This window comes from Pipistrellus hanaki, assembly GCF_964339955.1.
Source record: "Pipistrellus hanaki genome assembly, chromosome: 3".
Classification (NCBI taxonomy): Eukaryota; Metazoa; Chordata; class Mammalia; order Chiroptera; family Vespertilionidae; genus Pipistrellus; species Pipistrellus hanaki.
The window spans coordinates 187,931,255-187,950,531 of record NC_140505.1 but is presented as its reverse complement, the minus strand read 5'-3'; the positions used below and the strand labels follow the sequence as shown (position 1 = coordinate 187,950,531).

The 19,277-nt window shown below is 66.0% G+C and overlaps 1 protein-coding gene across 1 annotated transcript; it reads right to left on the bottom strand.

The window, feature by feature from the left end:
• Nucleotides 1–663: 663 nt before the first annotated feature.
• Nucleotides 664–18,908, bottom strand: SULT4A1 (sulfotransferase family 4A member 1). The gene is given in 8 exon segments (XM_084878204.1): nucleotides 664–1,477; nucleotides 4,561–4,699; nucleotides 5,490–5,540; nucleotides 5,546–5,582; nucleotides 7,640–7,770; nucleotides 8,290–8,370; nucleotides 8,876–9,006; nucleotides 18,638–18,908. Coding segments are annotated over 8 exon segments (852 nt in total). The 5' UTR covers nucleotides 18,807–18,908; the 3' UTR covers nucleotides 664–1,364.
• Nucleotides 18,909–19,277: the final 369 nt, after the last annotated feature.

Below are 19,277 nucleotides of genomic sequence, written 5' to 3'. Positions count from 1 at the left end.
AGGCTCCCTTCTGCCCCCTGGGCTGCCTCTCACCTCCGCTCTCAGAAGCTATCAAAGGGGGCGGACACAGAGTGAGGCGAGTCTGAGAGGAACAGCAGATCCGGCCCAGCCCGTGGCCCTGGGCGGCCAGCCCCCGGGACAGGTGTCTGTGGGGCTCACGTTCCTGCTGCCTGAGTGCTGAAGGGATCGCGTGGGGGCCCCCCAGCAGCACACACTGGACACGGGGCCTGGAACGTGTTTATTAAAGATGCAAGCAAGCACAGAGGTCTCATGTCCATCAGTACTGAAATAGAAAAATAGAAAAGAAACTCCACAGACAGCAGCCGCCCTCACGATGCACACGCCGACGGGGCCTCGGATCCCGTGCACCCCCGTGCCGCCTGCGGGCCCAGCAGTGACACCTCTCAGAGCCCAGCGCAGACAGCTCCTCCGGCCCCGGCCCCCACCCTCAGGGCCCTTCCCGGCCCCGACACCCCGTCTCCGCTCCTCCAGCCAGAGGGGGGCAGGTGGAGGGGGAGGAACAGGGATAAAGACACCACCTCTCCCCCGAGAGACACTGAGGTGCGGGGACAGGGCTGAGAGCAGGCGGTAACCCTGCAATGTGGCACCCCAGGGCTGAGCGCCCGCTGGGCCCGGAGCCCCCTGCAGGCTAAAGCCCGGAGCCCCGGAGCCCCCGTGAGCACTGCTGCCCCCAGCGGGCTCCTGCTTCAGGGACGAAAGAAAGCCGCCCGGTTCTCTGGTGGACTGTCCCTCGGCCCGGCCTCGGGGCAGGTTTCCTCCCGTCCCGCTGGCCCAGGGGCCTCCCCTCCGAGAACGCCCTATGGGCAGTCCCTGCCTGGTTTCCCGGTGACAGAACCACACGCCACCGGGGACCCCTCGGCCCCCCTCACGGAGCCCTCTCCTTCCTCAGACCCGGGTGAGAACGGAGCGGCCGCCCGCAGGAGGAAACTACAAAAATAAACAGCTCTGCCCGCCGCCCGGTGCGGCTCGCTCCCGAGCCCTCGGAAATGACCTTCTGTTTGGTTGGTACCGATGTGTCCCGGTTTCCGGCGGAAAGCGCTAGAACACAGGAGCGCCGGCTGTGAAAGGCAGGCGTCGGGCTGCGTGTGTGACAGGCTGTGTGTTCTCGGCGCGGTCTCGGAACGGGTCGGCCATCCTGACAATGTTTGCATCGGACACGGGCAGACTTCAGATCCGAAGGCGGGACAGCCGCTCGGGGCGCGGCCCCTCCCCTCCTGCGGGCCCCCCTCCCAGCGTGGCCCCGCGGCGGCGGGCTTGTCCAGCGAGGAACGGATGCGCATACGGGACCGTAGCTAGTGGCGTCTGGGGACCGCGAGCATGCAGGGTTGTGGCCGGGGCCGCGCTTATAAATAAAAGTCAAACGTGAGGTCACACTTCCCCATCTTCTGCTTGTACACCAGGTCGAACTTCTCGTTCATGGACACGGTGAAGATGTCCTTCCACAGCCCCACGCGCCCTGAAAGCAGACAGAGAGCGCGCTGCACGCGTGCGCTGCCGGCAGCCACCCACGCACAGGACGCCTGAACCCCAAACCTGCCGGGGGGCCGGGCATCTGAGCCAGGCAGGAGCCACAGACCCGCCAAGCCTGCCTGGGGGCCGGGCATCTGAACCAGGCAGGAGCCACAGACCCGCCGAGCGTGCCTGGGGGCCGGGCATCTGAACCAGGCAGGAGCCACAGACCCTCCGAGCCTGCCTGGGGGCCGGGCATCTGAGCCAGGCAGGCTGGACCTGCTTGCCCGAGTGACATCCTGGTGTCCTTTCCCTACGGGGTGGCCCAGCGCCACGAATGCACGGAGCTGAGGCTGCAGGCCGCCCGGGCCACTGGGGGGCAGGGGGAGGTGCTGGGGGGAGGGCCCCGCACCCAGGCTCCGAGTGCAATTCTCGGTGCAGGGAGGGTGGCCAGGTCTGTGGGCCGTGGGGAAGTGGGGTCTCCAGATGTCCCCACTCACAGCTCAACAGCCCCACCAAGGCCCCCCTCACCCCCGCTTCTGCCGGTCGAGGAGGGAGATTGTGAGAGGCCTGCGCGTGCGCCGGGAGGGATGGCCGTCGTGGTGCCCGCCAGCTCTCCGGCCTGGATCAGAGCGTGTGTGGCAGCGAGACTCCCGGCTCAACACCAAGCCAGTCAGGGCCACCCCCGGCCGAGGTGGGTGCAGCCCAGGCAGGCAGGCAAAAACCGTGACCCTGGCCGCCCACCTGCCAGGCAGGAGCTCAGAGCCCCAGGCTGACGAGCAGGCTTGGAAGACAGAACCCACCCACCTTCCTGTTCTGTTAACTACAAAAGCTGCCGTTGGTTGAACAAATATTAATGGTGCCCTGGCTGGTATTGCTCAGTGGTTAGAGTGTGCCATAGGCACTGAAGGGTCTCAGGTTGGATTCCTGGTCAAAGGCACATACTTGTATTGTAGGTTTGACGCCCAGTCCCAGTCTGGGCACCAGCGGGTGGCAACCAATCGATGTGTGTCTCTCACATCGATGCTTCTCTCTCTCTCCCCGTCACTCCCTCCCTTCCACTCTTCCTAAAAAAAGAGAAAAAAATCAATGGAAAAATACCCTTGGTTGAGGATAAACAAATAAAAATCAAATGTTAACGGTGATGGGAAGATGCCAGGAGTGGGGGCAGCCCTCCCAGCTGGGGAGTGTGCCCACCAGCTGCCGCTCTGCGTCAGGAACGGCCTCGGGAGTGAAATGTGGGCTCAGGACCCTCCCAGCACCTCCGGGACCAGAGCTCGGAGGTCGGAGCAAACTCCCCGCTTCAGCCCCACGGCGGGGCCTCGGGTACCAAACCGCCCTGCAAAGCTGGTTCCTCTGGGTCATGAAAATTACGTCCGTGTGGGGAGGAAAGGAGAGGCTGTTCTGCCCGTTCACAGCACCCCAGCGGGGAGATCAGGAGCCTGCGCACCGGGCGACTACAAATAGCTTCCCCCGGGTGTTTTCTCAGCCGAGGCCGCTGAGAGCGCAGGGAGGAGACACCCACCTGGTTCAGGATTTGGGACCAAGACAGGGAGGTTATGAACCAAAGCTAAGCATGCCGCTGGCTACGCAAGGCCTGCACGCTCGCCAGCGCAAGGAGGTCTTCGAGCACAGAGGCAATGCGCTAAAAGAAAACAAAATCAAAGAACTGAAATAAAGCAAAACCACGGCACACCGGACAAGCAAATCCACGGAAGGAGCCCCCGGGACACACAGGGGCACGCAGGGACGGGCACACCCACAGGTCACAACACGGCAAACGCAAAACTGAAAAGAAGCAAATAATAATAATAATAAATAAATAAATAAATAAATAAATAAATCATAAACGCTGTGAGGATGCAGCCAGGAAACAAACGCAAGGCCCTGAGGTTCGGTTCTTCCTGGAAAAGCAGGCAGCTCTGCTCTGCAGGTGCGGTTCTCCGCCTTCCTAAGGCCGCGGCCTCAACACAGCTCCCCGTGTGTGGTGCCCCCCAGCCATGACATTATTTTCCTTGCTGCTTTATAACTGTGATTTTGGTACTGTTATGAATCGTAATGTAAATGTCCGTGTTTTCCGATGGTCTTAGGCGACCCACAGGTTGAGAACCGTTGCCCATTGGAAAACACAGATATTTACGTTATGATTCATAACGGTAGCAAAATCACAGTTATGAAGCAGCAACGAAAATAATGTTATGGCTGGGGGTCTCCACAACATGAGGAGCTGGATTAGAGGCCGAGGCATCAGGAAGGTTGAGAACCATTGCCCTACCAGAAGGCACTGCCCCTGACCCTCAGAGCGCCGGCAGCCCAGCAGCCCCCACTGCCTCTGCAGACAAAGAGCACGGCTGTCCCAGCGGAGCCTGACCCCGGGCCCCTCCCCAGGGCACGGCAGCTGTGACTACCCGCCCTCCTGCCACCACCCAAATGTCTTCTGTGGATCCGCTGGCATCTCCTCCCCTTCCCTCAAGCACACTCGTCTCCTGAGGAAGCTCCAGATTCACAACCCGGAACCGGCGTCAGGTCCACACCGGCAGGCGGGGCCCCTCCCCCTGCGCCCCCACGGCCACGGTGACCCCCTGGGCCCACAGGGCTCCCTGCCCCAGCTCTCCTGTCAAACCGGGCAGCCTCTGAGGACCCGGGGAGCAGCGGGCCTGGAGCAGCTCCTCCGTCCCAAACTGCTTCCTGCCCTGAGCAGCCCCAGGGAGTGGCCAGCCCGAGGCTGCACTCCCTGCTCTCACCCCTGCCCGGCAGGGCTTGCCCCTGACTGTGCCACCGGCACTTCCTCACATGGGACCTCACGCCTCCCACCGCCACAGAGGCCGGGCATCCATCTGCCCGCTGCGGGCTCTGAGGTCTCACCGCCCTGCACCCCCGGCTCTGCTCTGCGGGGCCATCTGGGGAGACACCTGCTTGAGAACATCTTGCCCACAGAGCCCGGCACACGCCTGGGGGGCTCGTGTCACAACAGCCTCCAGGGGGCCTCGCCCCACGCACGGCAGAGGGCTCCGGAGAAGTGAGACCTGGGCAGGGGGCCCTGAGGTGGGGCTGGGGCGGGCAGTGGGCCCGGCAGAGGCAGGCGCGTACCCCGGCCCACGGGCAAGGCCTCGGCGTTGCAGCACTGGTCCACCAGCTGGTGGCAGTGCTCGATCAGCGACTCCAGTTGGGCCTTGTCACAGGACACCCCCAGGAACCTGGCCAGCTGCTCCACCATCGTCACCAGGTCCTGGGAGAGAAGAGCAGAGAGGGTGCCGTTACCGGCCTCTGGCGGCCCCCGCGAGGGGCTGGGCTCGGTCCCGCGCCCAGTCTGAGACGGGCCTCAACTGGAAATAAGACCCGGGTTAGGGAGTGGCCCGAGGGCCGCTCTGGGCTTCAAACCCAGGTCCCCGGGAGTTTGAAGCAGACAGGGGCTGGATGTGGCTGTGGCCGCTGTAAAACAGCAGCGAGAAGTAAAACCCACCGGCCCATTCTTCCTTCCCATCCTTCCCCCGCCCGCTGGAGTCGAGGCCGGCACCTCGGAGGCAAGGAGGCCCTGGGCCCCGACAGGCCCGGCTCCCGCCCTCAGCAGGAAGGAGCCGGCTGGGTCTGAAGCCAGACCCACTCCCAGCTGGCCCAGCGCCTGCCCCTGACTGTGGGGGTGACTGACCCAGCTATGGGTCCCGGAGCTGCGGGCACACCTGCTCCCCACGCAGCCCCCCCATGGCCCCCGAGGCTCCCATGCCACCATGCGCTCCTTGAACAACAATATCCCTGCACTCCATCTTGTTCCACTGATGAGAAGCAGGGACTCAGCTCTGATCACTGTCCACCAGCCTGTGCTGGTTGTAATGGTTCATCACAGCCACCGAGCCTACCACAGCGGTAAGCGGGGACTTCCTGTGAACGGGGTTTCCGGGGGGCACACGGGGACACGTCTGGGCACGCTGAGGCCGGGGGCTCTCGGACGCTCCGGGTCGCCCCCTCGGTGGGCAGGGCCCACTCCGCCCGCCCCCAGCCGGCCCCCGGCGCCCGCTCACCCGGTGCATGTCCTCGTACTTGAGGAAGAGCACGTTGGCGTCGGTGCGGTGCTCCAGAACTCCTGCACGTGCTCGAACCAGGAGCCGTAGCCACTGTGGAGACAGGGCGGTGAGTCCGCCGGGAGGCGAGCACGCGGCTCTGCCCTGCCCTCCCAGGGGCCGAGGGAAAGCAGGCTCTGGGCTGGAGGGGAGGGAGCCCCGGGGATTGGGGGGATTGGCGGCGGGGGGGAGCCCCACAGACAGGGTCTTCTGAAGCCCCATGTCCCTGCTCTCTGCACAGGTCTCTCAGGAAACAGCCCCCCCCCACCTCTGGGTGCCCTACAGACCGGCATTGGGGAAAGCCTCTGCTCTCCGGGCATGATGGTCCCTGGCACAGGCGTTCGTGTTTAACAAATGGCCATCGGGAGGAGAGCGGTACCCAGGAAAAGGGCACGAGGCCGTCGGTTTGCTGGGGGGGTGGGAGGGAGAGGGGGGCTGCAGAAGACAGGGCCCTGCCAGGAGTGACAACTGCTCCCCTCTGGTCAGCCTGCGCCCGCTGCCATCTCGCCAGCAGGTGGCAGCACAGCACAGGGATGGGGTCAGGGGTCACTGAGCGGAGGGCGGCCTTAAGGAGCAGATCAGACAGAAAGGCCCTCCCCAGTCCGCGGGGATGAGGAATGAGGGGGGCTCTCCACCAGGAGGGCAGAGCGGATGGACAGGAAGGAACAGGGGTTCGGCCAAAGGTCTTGTTTGAGGCCCTCACCCCGGTAAACGCCGGCCCCTCTGCTGGTCCCCTCACCGCAGGCTGATGACCGCGGCCCGACGGAGAGCCCGAGGCTGGGCCTGGGTCACAGGGAGCCTGAGCCAGTCCCTCTTGCCCAGGAGAAAACTCACAAAACAGACAGACCACCACTGGGGTGCCCAGCTGGACAGGAGGGGCCCCGGGCCCCTGAGCATGGAGGGCGGGGCCACTGCACCGGGACCCTGGCAGCAGCTGCAAAGGGGCATGCCCTCATGGGGGGACCATCCTGGGAGGGGGTCCGGACAGCTCCTGCTTCTCTCCAGGTCCTGCTGCCCTGAGAATTATGGGATTATCCTAGAGAATTATGGGATTATCCCAGCAAATTATGGGATTAACAGCTCACTGGCCCCTCCAGCAGGGAGCTGCCCTCAGAGCGGTTCACCTGGGCACGTGGCCCCAAGCACACCTCCAGAATGCATGGGTTACAGCCCCAAAGCCAGTGCTATCAGTGGGTCCTAGGCCTTGCTCTCATTTCTTTTTCAGAATTTCAGGACCTTGGACAGAGGAGAGCCAGGCAGGGGCCCTGCTAGCCCAGAGGCAGCGCCACCTGGGAAGAGTAAAGGGAATGAATGGCCTGCGGGACCAGGGAGTGTCCATGGCCCTGGACTTCAGTGCCTGACAGTGCTGTGGCCTTCAGGCGCGGGCAGGCCTGCCTTGGGATAACTTTCAAATGCTCTGCCCTCCACACCGGCGACCGGAACTTGCCGAGTGTCCAGGACGCACTGGACCCTAACCTCAGCACTCACTCTCCCCGCAGCAGCTACCGGAGCGGAAATAACGCAGGACGTGCATTTCCAGCCCTGGGAGTGAAACAGCCTCCTGCGGGTTTGAGGTTCAGACATGGCCCACTTCACGTCTCAGCCTGGAGAAGCCCTGGCTGGCGATGGGTGCCCCTCGGGTGAAGGACAGACTGCAGGGAGGACCTGCTGTCCCTCTGTCCGGGGGCGGCTGACCGCCCACGCCTGCAGGGAGCACTGCTCCCCGCCCCTCCCCGGCCATACTGCCTGCCTGCCCCCATCCCGCGGCGTCCCCGTGTTGGCACAGGAAGTCACGCCTGCCCTGGGCCTGTCACCGGTGACGGAGACGGCTGGGCCTCCGTTTCCACTTCCCAATCCAGCCGGCAGGGAGATGCTTGTAACGGGAGCGTCTCAGAACCCACACTGAGGAGAGAAGGGCCTCTGAGGGGACCCCACCCTGCTGCCCGCGAGCTACGGCCTTGGACAGGCGTCCGCTGCCCTGCAGCCCGGCCTGCCCACCCCTCAGCGGGAAAGCAGGCCCCCGATGGCCGGCCTGGGGGATGCGGGCGGGGCTCGGCACACACCGGCGCTGCATGACCAGCGAGCGCCCTCGGCGAGGCTGGGCCGGCCACTTACGCTTGTCGTTCATGAAGCGCCGGCAGAACTCCTGGAAGGTGCCCCGGTAGCTCATGGTGCGCAGCGAGCGGTGGAACTGGTAGTAGGACACCACCAGGTCCTTGGGGTTCCGAGCCATGTATATGACCTGGGGGACGGGGGGGGGGGGGGGGGGGGGTGGAGGGAGGGGAGGGATGAGACGCCGCTGCTCCCGCCAGCAGGTGCACAGCCACTCCCGCTCCTGCGCGCCGACCCCTCGGCATCGAGGCCGCCCCCCTACACCCCTGCGTGCCCACGGCGCGCGCTTCTCACGGCCGGCCAGCCGGGGTGAGGCCTCCCCCACAGCACCGCCCGCCGGGACAGGCCCTGAGCGGAGCGAGGGGTTCCGTCTCTGTCCCAGCGCCATGGAGGACCGGGGAGGGAGACCGAAAACCATGGTCTGACACAGGATGGGAACTAGGGGCTCGTCAATGTCACGCTGTTGAGAAAACAAGAAGCATCAGCGTGAAGCGTTTGGGCTCCTCGAGCAGAGGCGGGACCAGTCTGCTCCGAGGAGCAGCCCAGGGGGAAACTGGGAATAAAAGGCCGGAGGCACTGGCTTTGCCAGGGTGGACGCTGGGTCCTGGGAGCCGTGAGGGCACAGGCCAGCTGGAGGGGCGGGCATTACCTTGGAGTCGCCGTTGTGGAGGTCGGAGGGCAGGAAGCGGTAGGGGAGGTGGCTTTTGATGAGGCGGGGTGATGTCAGCTCCTGCAGGGGTCAGGGGTGGGGGGGTTAGGGGAAGGGGGTTCAGGGAAAGGGGTCAGGAGGGGGGGGTCAGTCCTACAGACTGGCTCCGCGGATGAGTCAACACAGAGCACTCAACCAGCAGGACAAGGGACAGCGGTCCGAGCTGGGAATGCGGCCTGAACTCAGGGGGCAGAGGGGAGTTTGGAGAGAGCATTCCAGAGGCAGCAGAGGGACAGGTGGACAGGAAATCGGGATGATTCCTGACACCAAAAACCTGATGCAAACCACCGCCCTGCACAGAGGGGTAACCCACAGGGCAAGGGAGGTGCCGCCAGGTCCCCACCCCCCTTCCTCCTGCCCCCCACTCCCGGCACCTGCCTCCTTTCTACCTTGCGGTCACCCACGTCACCCACCCCTCGGTTCCAGGGTCACCATCATGGGGTCAGGCCCGTCTCCCCAGGCACCTGGGGTGCCGGCAGCACTCTGCTCTCCCTCCCACCGGCCCCACCCGGCCTGGAGGCGTCACCTTGATGATGTCCAGGCCGGGCTGCGGGTACTCCAGCACCGGGAGCTGCTCGTCGATGTTCATCAGGCCGATCTCGTCGGGGTCCGCGCCCTGGCTCACCAGGTAGACCACCTCCTGCAGCAAGCTGGTGCCTGCGGGGGGAGGCGCTCAGAGGCCATGGCTGCGGTGCCGGCCTGCGGTGCCGGCCTGCGGTGCCGGGAGTGGCTGTGCACCCGCCCTCTCGGCTGGCACCTTGCCCGGGAGCGGCTGCGGGCCGTGTGGCGGGGCCCAGAGCGCCTGAGTCCAGTGAAGATCACGGCCCGGCCTGCGGCCCCCTGCAGGGGTGGGGAGCTGCCTCTGGCTCCCTTCTCCGGGCGCTAACCCCACGGGCGTTTCTCGGGTGTCGGAGGAACGGAAGGGACCCACCGCCCGGGCCCAGGGCTGTGACACGGAGGGTGCTCAGTCCCGGCTTACGGCTCAAGGTTCCATCACCCTCCGGCCGCGGGCCCAGCGGGAGGGCCCGCCAGCCAGTGCCTTACACCGAGGCCTGTGTGCCCAGCACCCGACAGCCGACACAGGGCCCTGTGGTCAGACTCTCCCTGGTACGGGAGGTCCTGCACACACGCACAGGGCGATGCTGCCCAGGACAGCCGAGGCCGGGACACCACGGGACACAGCTGGGCGAGGCCAGAGCGAGAGGAGGTGTGACTGGTCCTCCGCCCGACGGCAACGAGATGCGTGGCCCTGAGCGGCCGGCCCCGGGGAGGCTGCGGCCGCCGACCCCCAGCCACCTCCTGTCCGGCTCTTTGTGCCCCACCCTCAGCAGCTCAGCAACGGGTGACACAAGCCACGGTGCTGACACGACACCGCATGGCACTCGCCCCAGAGACCACCCAGGACCTGCTTCTCCTGGCAAAGCAAGGCCTCTCACAGCCCCCATGCCCGGCAGCCCGGCCCACGGCCCCCACGCCCGGCAGCCCGGCCCACGGCCCCCACGCCCGGCAGCCCGGCCCACGGCCCCACACCTGGCAACCTAGCCCACGGTCCTCATGCCTGGCAGCCCGGCCCACGGCCCCCACACCCAGCAGCCTGGCCCACGGCCCCCACGGCTCATCCACTGAGCTCCCTCGGCCTCCCTGCTGGCCTGGAGCGTGCTGTGTGCACGGGCTGGTCCCCTGCCTGAAGCCCTTTCCTCCCTCCCTCAGACCGTTCCGAGGGGAGGGCTTCCTGGCCAGCCACGTCACTGACACACCCACCCTTTCCCTGTTGCCTGACCTCTATCCCCTGCTGCACCAACGGCCCAGGCATGACTTGCACATCCTTTACTCTGAAGGCACAAGCACACCCTGGGTGCTGAGCAATCAGAAAGAGGTATGTTGATCACGGAAGACTTCCTGGAGGAGGTGGCTTTGGAGCAAAGGCGCTGAGGGGGAAAGTGGTGCAGCAGCTCTGCAGGTCAGACAGAAAACTTCTAACCCTGGGAGCTTCCCTCCCACCTGAGGGGGGCCGTCCCTCCCTCACCGACGAGGCTCCTGAGGCCGACGTGGGCCCAGGTCCCAGCGCCATCGGCTGCTCGGGGCGGCTACACTGGGTGTCTGTGCCCTCCACAACCACTGTGGGCAGAGTTCCCGAAACAGCTCTCCCAGGGCCGTCCTCGGGGCCTATTTTTAGTGCTCCCACCCCCACCCCCCCACCCCCCCACCCCCGCAGCCCCGACCGGCAGGGGCCCAAACCGATGTTCTCTGCACATTAGCATCGATTTCCGTCAATCTCTGCTCGTCAGCTCCAGGCCCATTAGCTGTCCGTGCCGGAAGGCCAGCCTCCTGGGAGCCAGAGGGCATCCTGTCCCCAGCGGGCCCCCCAGGCCCACTTCCTGGCTGAGCCACGCTTGCTCCCCCCCCCCCCCAGCCTTCAGGGACTCGGCAGGTGGGCACTGCCCGTGCCCGGCACCACGGAGGGCGGGCAGGGGCACACGGGACAGTGCAGGGAGCAGCCGGGACCGACCCAGGCCGCGGGCAAGATGGGCGAAATGGTCGCAGAAAAAGCCCGGCCAGAGGTGACAAGGACAACGGCACCGACCGGTCACTGCGAGGTTCCTGCCGCTCTCAGCACCGGCACCGATGGCTCTGCCGGCTCCCCCCACACCAGGGCCGTCAGTCCTCCGCTCACCGCTCCTCTCCCTGCCACTGCCCCCCAAGTCCCAGCACCAGGCACCTGGAGGTTAGCGGGCGCCCACTCAGCCCCCCGCCCACTCTCCCGGCTGCCGTGGCCACCACACTCCCCCGCCGGCCCCAGGGGCTCTCGGGTGCTGCTCGGCCTCGTCCCTCTGCCCACCTGCTCCTACGTCCGCTGGGACCACAAGCATCCCGGAGCCATGCAGGGGAGGGATGGGGAACCTCGCCCTCAAGGGTGTCGCTTCCCCAGATCCCACGTCCGATGTGGCACCGTGTCCCCGCCTGTCGCTGTGCTCACCATGCCCAACTCCACGGCCTCCGCATAAACTTCCCCAGGAAGCCGGTCTCTGCGAAGCCTCTCGTCACTAATCCGTCCAGCACGTGCCACTCCCGCTGGCACAGCTGACGGTCACCCTCTCCTCTCCACGGGGTTCGAAGCGCTCCACGCGGTGACTGGCGTGTGGAGAGGTTTCTAGAGGCAGCAGAGATGCACATGCACTCACCCTGCCCCGCCCAACCGTGAGCCCATGGCCGTCCAGAGGGACAGGACCCCGTCCCCGCGGCCTGGCCTGCGCCCTCGGGGCGGCAGCAGCGGGCGTTAGGAGCTGCACCCGGAGCAGGCCCAGCCGGGCCCCTGCAGCCCCACCGGGCGGGACCTGCTCCCTGGACGCTGATCAGGCTCCGGCCCGGAGCCGCAGGCGTCCTACCTCCAGTTCGGCAGCCGTCCTGTCCAGGAGGGCCCAGTGTGCTGTCTACAGCTCTCAGGATCGTCTCTGACCTTCTCTGAGAATAATCCCCGCCCCCCTGGCACGCAGGGGACAGGGGCCTCGGGAGACAGGGGCCTGGGGAAACAGGGGTCTCGGGGGACAGGGGCCTCGGGGGACAGGCAGAGTGCAGGCACAGGGCTGAGAACAGGTGGCGAGCCAAGCCCAGAAGCCCTGAACAGCGCTCACGGGTGCCCAGCTGTCACCACTGACAGCCAAGGGCAGCGCCGGGTCCCAGGCTCCGTCCCAGGGACTCGCAGCCACATCCTCACGGTTCTCCAGCCTGGCGCGGCCTCCTCTGGTCTCACACACGGAGAAGCAGGCCCAGCGGCTCAGCGGTGCGCTGCCCACGGCCACAGGTCTGCTGGCCGGGGACCCGGCACCCACCGCCATGACTCCAGAACGAGGGTGTTTTCACATACACACACACACTTATACACATACACACAGCACACACACACACACACACACACACATACTACCATACACATACACACAGCACACACACACACACACATATACCACCATACACACACACACACACACTTATATACATACACACAGCACACACACATACACACACATATACCACCATACACACACACGGCACACACACACATACACGCATTACATGCATATACACATATCACACACATACATGCTACATATATACACACCACCACGCACACATATACCACCATACACACACACACACACACACCCCACACCACACACTTATACACATACCACACACCACCACCATACACCCACACCCACACGACACCCACACGACACACATAACACACACACACACCTCATAACCGTGGGCAGCAAAACCAAGGCCAGAAGCGCTAACGCGCTAACCTCAGCCCCCAGGCTGGGGACGGAGCGCGGTGTGGGGGGACACCCTCCGGAGGCCCAGCCCAAAAGCTGGGGTGGGCAAGACACCGAGGAACCAGACCCCCTGGAGGCGGCCCTGAGCGAGGCACCGGTGAAGCCACGGGATTAAAACGGGGGTCAAGCAAGTGGTCAGAGCAACCCACACACAGCCCCCTCCCACACGAAGGCCTGGCCAGGGAGGGCACACGCCACAGACCTCCGGCGCCAGCGCCCGCACACCGTGCCCAGCAAACAAGCAAAGAGCACGCTCAGCTTAATGGGCAGGAAACAGAGGACAGAACAATCCACAGAACCAGCTCAATCTAAAATCCCAGCAACGTTCGCGGATTTCATGGAAAAGGTGAAAGCATGCACGAGCACATGGGCACTTCAGCAGAGAGGCGGAAACCAGACGTCACAATGCCAGAGGAAAACAAAAACACACCAACAGAAACGCAGGGTGCTTCTGACAGCTCAAGGGCCTGGCCGCCGGGCCTGACCCAGCGGAAGAAAGAATCAGTTCTCCTGAAGACGGCTCAGCAGAAACTGGCATGATCATTGGCAGTGGTCGGCAGACTCATCAGTCCGCAGAGCCAAATACCAACAGGACAACGACTAAATTTCTTTGGAGAGCCAAGTTTTTTAAACTTAAACTTCTTCTAACGCCACTTCTTCAACATAGACTCGCCCAGGCCGTGGGATTTTGTGGAAGAGCCACACTCAAGGGGCCAAAGACCCGCAATTTGCCGACCACGGATCATTGGATTCTCAAAAGAAGAGAAAGAACAGGACGGAAGAAATATTTGGAGAGAGAATGGCTGAGAGCTTTTCCAAAATAGTGAAAGGTATCAAACCACAGGTCTAAGAAGTTCAGAACCCCCTACCCCCCCAAATCAAGGTAAGTATCCCTGCCCTGAAAAACAAAACAAAACACTAGACTTCTATTAAGTGCCGAAAATCAAAGAGAAAGAGAAAATCCGGAGGGGGAAAGACCCATCCTACGGAGGACGGGAGAGGGACAGAACTTTCCATGACACCACGCGCTCCACCCCGCTGACCGGAGGAGGGGCCCTCACTGCCGAGCCTCGGCCATCAGGCAGGGGGCGGTCTCCCCTCCGCCTGCAGACACCACAGCTCACAGATGCCATCTGCCCAGGTCATCCAGGTGGCAAGAGGCAAAGCCACATGCAAACCCAGGCCTTCCAGCTCAAAGCCAGGCTCTTCCTCTCTCCGCACTGGCGCCTCCTACAGGCCCATCCGTGGCGAAAGGGGGGAAGTAAGGGAAGGAAGGGAGCTGGGTGCCTCCCCCCCCCCCCCCCCCCCCCCCCCGCAGGCCTCAGCCCGGCGGCAAAGCCTTGAGATCCCCGTGGCCTTAGACCCAGTTACAAAGCCACGGAGAGAAGGCGCGCTCCTCCCTCCTGCCCCGGGCCCGAGTCAGGCCCCCTTATGCCTTTCCAGAGATGGCACTGCCCCTGAGAGGTGGGGGCGGTGGGGGGCCTCTGTCCTCTACAAAGGGCAGGAGCTCCTCGTGAATGAACATGGCAGGGGCCTGACACACAGATCACCATTCCGAAAGCGGCCCAGGCGCCATTCCGAGCTGTGGCGGCCTGGGCTCAGAGTGCCCGCCGGCCGGCGTGGCTCAGTGCTTGAGCTTCGCCCTATGAACCTGGAGGTGATTCCCAGCCAGGGTGCATGCCTGGGTTGCAGGCTCCGTCCCGGGGGGGGGGGGGGGGGGGGGGAGACCAATTGATGATTTCCCCTCCTCATTGATCTCTCTCCCTCCCTCCCTCCCTCCCTCCCTCCCTCTCTGAAATCAATCAGAATACATTTTTAAAGAATCAGGGCGTGGGAGCGGCCTCAGCGGCTGCAGTTCAGGCTGTGGGCTCTCAGCAGGGAGCTCACACCCCCCACGGGCAGGCATAGGCGAGAACCCGGGTCCTGACCCCAGACCAGCTCTCCCAGCTACACCAGCTGCCACTGGAGACCACCTCAGGCCCCTCTTTCTCTGAGAGAAAACCTTCAGGGCGGATTTTGGGGGGACCGGCTCTTCGGTCCCCTCGATGCTTCGTGTAGAGAACAGGGGCTGGGGGGAGGGGGAGCCCTCAGAACCACCACGTCAGAGCCAGTGTCGCCATCATCATTCCCGAGAAACGCTCCCTCTTACCTGCCACCATCCCCTGGGGTGGATGAGAAGGTAAAGAAAGCAAAAAAGAAACAGAAGCCCTGGCTGGTGTAGCTCAGTGGGTTGAGCACCATCCCATGTACCGAAAGATCACTAGTTCCATTCCCGGGCAGGGCACGTGCCCGGTTTGCTGGCTCGATCCCTAGTGGGGGGTGTGCAGGAGGCGGCTGATCGATGCTTCCCTCACCCCACCCCCGGCCTCCACAGTGCCCATGATGCCCCTCCTTCCCTCCCGGGACCTCAGTCCCCTCCACACAGCCTTGGTCCAGCCACATGAGCTTGGGAGAGGCGCCCACCTCCTGGGCCCTCCGTTTCCGCTCTGGGGGCAGGGGCCAGCTCCGTCCTGCCTCGCAGAGCTTGAGAAGGTGCTGGGACCACGGGCACAGGGGGCTTCGTGACCACAGAGCGCCCAGCACGGCAGCCGCCTGATGCTGCACCTGCCGGCTCACACCGGCTCTCGCAGGCAGTCCCCGGGGCCCGGCCTCCGACACAGAAGGTGAGACACAGGCAGACGGGCGGGCAGGGAGCAGGGAGAGGCTGCGAGGCCAGGAGGGAGCCTCAGAGGGAGCCCCTGGGTGCGTGTGAAGGGACCTCGCACAGGGTCCGAGGCCTCTTGTCTGCACTCTTGTCTGCTTTGAAAGAGGGGAGTTTTGTGTCTAGAAAACTTCCATAAACTAACGCCTCCTTCCCCACCCAGATGCCCAGAAAGGTCCCTGCTGCCAGGCTCCCCCAGCCCACCCCTACCCTTCACCCCCAGTCGGGCCCCTCAAAGCATCCCTCACAAGCCCCCACCCCCAGCGCTTTCCCAGCGACCTCAGTGACCTCCGGCTGCTGCTCCCCGCCCTCCAGCTCCTCTCCCTCCATCTCCTGTGCGAATGGAGGCAGCAGCACAGACCCAGTCCCTCCTGGGCAGCTCCCGACCCCGAGAACTCCCCGCACCAAGTCCCTCCAGTCTCATGCAGGCAAACCCGGCCCCAGACCGGCTCCAGGCCATCTCCAGTCTCTGGACCCACTGAATGCGGGTTCTCCCCGCACGACCATCCCCCACGGCTCTGAAACCTGGACCGTTCCAGCCCCCTTCCCCACGGGGCTGGGGCGGCTGGGGCCACAGCATTGGGGGTGCACACCTCCTTCCTTCCCCTCTCCCCAAGCTCCCCCACCAGCACAGCTCCCACCCTCACTGACCGCCCTCCCAGCCTTCCTCCGGGGAACTGGGCCCAGCTCCTGGGTGGCGGGGACCCACAGTTCTCCCGGCCCCCCTCCCTGCCCCCCTCCCTGTGGGTCCCACATGACCTCCAGCCCTCCTTCTGCTTCCCCGCTGCTGCAGCCCGGCCACAGCGTCTGGACCAGCGCCTCCCTCCCTTTCTCCCGCTCCCACAGGCAGGGGGACCAGAGGGAGGTGAGGGGGCCTGAGAGAGGTGAGGGGCCTGAGAGAGGTGAGGGGGCCTGAGAGAGGTGAGGGGCCTGAGAGAGGTGAGGGGGCCTGAGGGAGGTGAGGGGCCTGAGAGAGGTGAGGGGGCCTGAGAGAGGTGAGGGGGCCTGAGGGAGGTGAGGGGGCCTGAGGGAGGTGAAGGGCCAGAGGGAGGTGAGGGGCCAGAGGGAGGTGAGGGGCCTGAGAGAGGTGAGGGGGCCTGAGGGAGGTGAGGGGCCTGAGGGAGGTGAGGGGCCAGAGGGAGGTGAGGGGCCTGAGAGAGGTGAGGGGGCCTGAGGGAGGTGAGGGGGCCTGAGGGAGGTGAGGGGCCAGAGGGAGGTGAGGGGGCCTGAGGGAGGTGAGGGGGCCTGAGGGAGGTGAAGGGCCAGAGGGAGGTGAGGGGCCTGAGGGAGGTGAGGGGCCAGAGGGAGGTGAGGGGCCTGAGAGAGGTGAGGGGGCCTGAGGGAGGTGAGGGGCCAGAGGGAGGTGAGGGGCCTGAGGGAGGTGAGGGGCCTGAGGGAGGTGAGGGGCCAGAGGGAGGTGAGGGGGCCTGAGGGAGGTGAGGGGGCCTGAGGGAGGTGAGGGGGCCTGAGGGAGGTGAGGGGCCAGAGGGAGGTGAGGGGCCAGAGGGAGGTGAGGGGGCCTGAGGGAGGTGAGGGGCCAGAGGGAGGTGAGGGGGCCTGAGGGAGGTGAGGGGCCTGAGAGAGGTGAGGGGCCTGAAGGAGGTGAGGGGGCCTGAGGGAGGTGAGGGGGCCTGAGGGAGGTGAGGGGGCCTGAGGGAGGTGAGGGGGCCTGAGGGAGGTGAGGGGCCTGAGGGAGGTGAGGGGGCCTGAGGGAGGTGAGGGGGCCTGAGGGAGGTGAGGGGCCTGAGGGAGGTGAGGGGCCTGAGAGAGGTGAGGGGGCCTGAGGGAGGTGAGGGGCCTGAGGGAGGTGAGGGGCCTGAGGGAGGTGAGGGGGCCTGAGGGAGGTGAGGGGCCTGAGAGAGGTGAGGGGCCTGAGGGAGGTGAGGGGGCCTGAGGGAGGTGAGGGGCCTGAGAGAGGTGAGGGGCCTGAGGGAGGTGAGGGGGCCTGAGGGAGGTGAGGGGGCCTGAGGGAGGTGAGGGGCCTGAGGGAGGTGAGGGGGCCTGAGGGAGGTGAGGGGCCTGAGGGAGGTGAGGGGGCCTGAGGGAGGTGAGGGGGCCTGAGGGAGGTGAGGGGGCCTGAGGGAGGTGAGGGGCCAGAGGGAGGTGAGGGGGCCTGAGGGAGGTGAGGGGGCCTGAGGGAGGTGAGGGGGCCTGAGGGAGGTGAGGGGGCCTGAGGGAGGTGAGGGGGCCTGAGGGAGGTGAGGGGGCCAGAGGGAGGTGAGGGGCCAGAGGGAGGTGAGGGGGCCTGAGGGAGGTGAGGGGGCCGGAGGAGGTGAGGGGGCCTGAGGGAGGTGAGGGGGCCGGAGGGAGGTGAGGGTACCTGAGGGAGGTGAGGGGCCAGAGGGAGATGGGGGGGGCCTGAGGGAGGAGGTGAGGGGGCCTGAGAGAGGTGAGGGGCCAGAGGGAGGTGAGGGGGCCTGAGGGAGGTGAGGGGCCTGAGGGAGGTGAGGGGGCCTGAGGGAGGTGAGGGAGGTGAGGGGCCTGAGGGAGATGAGGGGCCGGAGGGAGGTGAGGGGGCCAGAGGGAGGTGAGGGGGCCTGAGGGAGGTGAGGGGGCCTGAGGGAAGCTTAGAGAACCAGAAGGCCGCCTCCCTCCCCAGACCTCACAGCTTCCCTCCCAGGCCTGCGCGCACACCTGGCCTTTGCACTCCCCCCGCCGCTCAGGGCTGCGACCTTGGGCAGCCTCTGCCTCTGCCTCCGCCTCCCGCGGCGCCGGGACGGACGCGGCTGCCAGGAAGATGACGTCAGCGGCGCCGGGAGATGGGGGAGCCCGGCCTGCTGGTCCCGGTGATGGAGGAGGTGATGGAGGAGGCCCTGCGCCAGGGAACCCGGCGGTCCCTCCCCGCCGGAGCCCACGCAGGAGAGGGAGGTCCAGGCCCGCCCGCCTCACCCTCCCAGGCCATCACCGGGCTCTGCCCTCGGCCGGGCGGACCGGGTCCGGGAACAGAGAGGTGGAGGGGCTGCCCAAGGTCACACAGCCGCAGGGGGCGGCGGGGAGCGGAGGAGGGCGCCCCGGCCTGGCTCCCTCCCCCGGGGACGCTGTCAGCCTCCCGCCGCGGACCCCGGCTTCCCCTCCGCAGGTCCCCGGCCTCAGTGTCCCCATATGCGGGCCCCCGCCCCATCCCGCCCTGAGGGTCCCTCCGCCCTGAGGGGTCCCTCCGCCCTGAGGGTCCCTCCGCCCTGAGGGCTCCGGCGGAGGGCGCCGGGCCGGGCCGGGGCAGGGCCGGGCCGGGGCGGGGCGGCGCGCTCACCGGACTTGGGGTAGGTGACGATCCACACGTCGCTCGGCCGCACCGGGAAGTTGGCGATCTCCTCCATCTTCCCGCGGCAGAAGGGCGGCAGCCGCACGCCGTGGAACTCGAAGTACTTGCTCTCGAACTCGCCCGGGGTGCTGGGCGTCTCGGCCTCGCTCTCCGCCATGCCGCCGCCGCCGCCGCTGCCCGGTGCCCGCCGCCCGCTGCCCGCCGCCCGCTGCCGCCGCCGCACCGCCGCACCGCGCCCACGCCCGCCGCCGCAGGCGTGACGTCACGGCGCCGCCGCACCCACCGCGCCGGCCTGCGCCCCGCCTGTATGACGTCATGGCCCCGCCCACCGCAGACGTGACGTCTGAGGCCTCAGGGCCCGCCCCGCCCACACCTGGCGGCTGGCACCCACCCCCAAGGAGGGCCGCGGGGGACCCCTGCGCACCCCAGGCCGCATCCCTCCGTCACGCCTTCATTCGCGGCCCCTGAGGCCTCATCCCGCAGCGCCCAGCCCGGCTCAGGAGATGCTGCGGCCAGAAGAGGCCTGAAGGTTCCTTCATTCCTTCCAAGCGCATTCAGGAGGCATCTGACCTGTGCGCCCTCCGGGCTTACATTTGTGAATAACCAGGACAATCTCGGGTAGACGTGT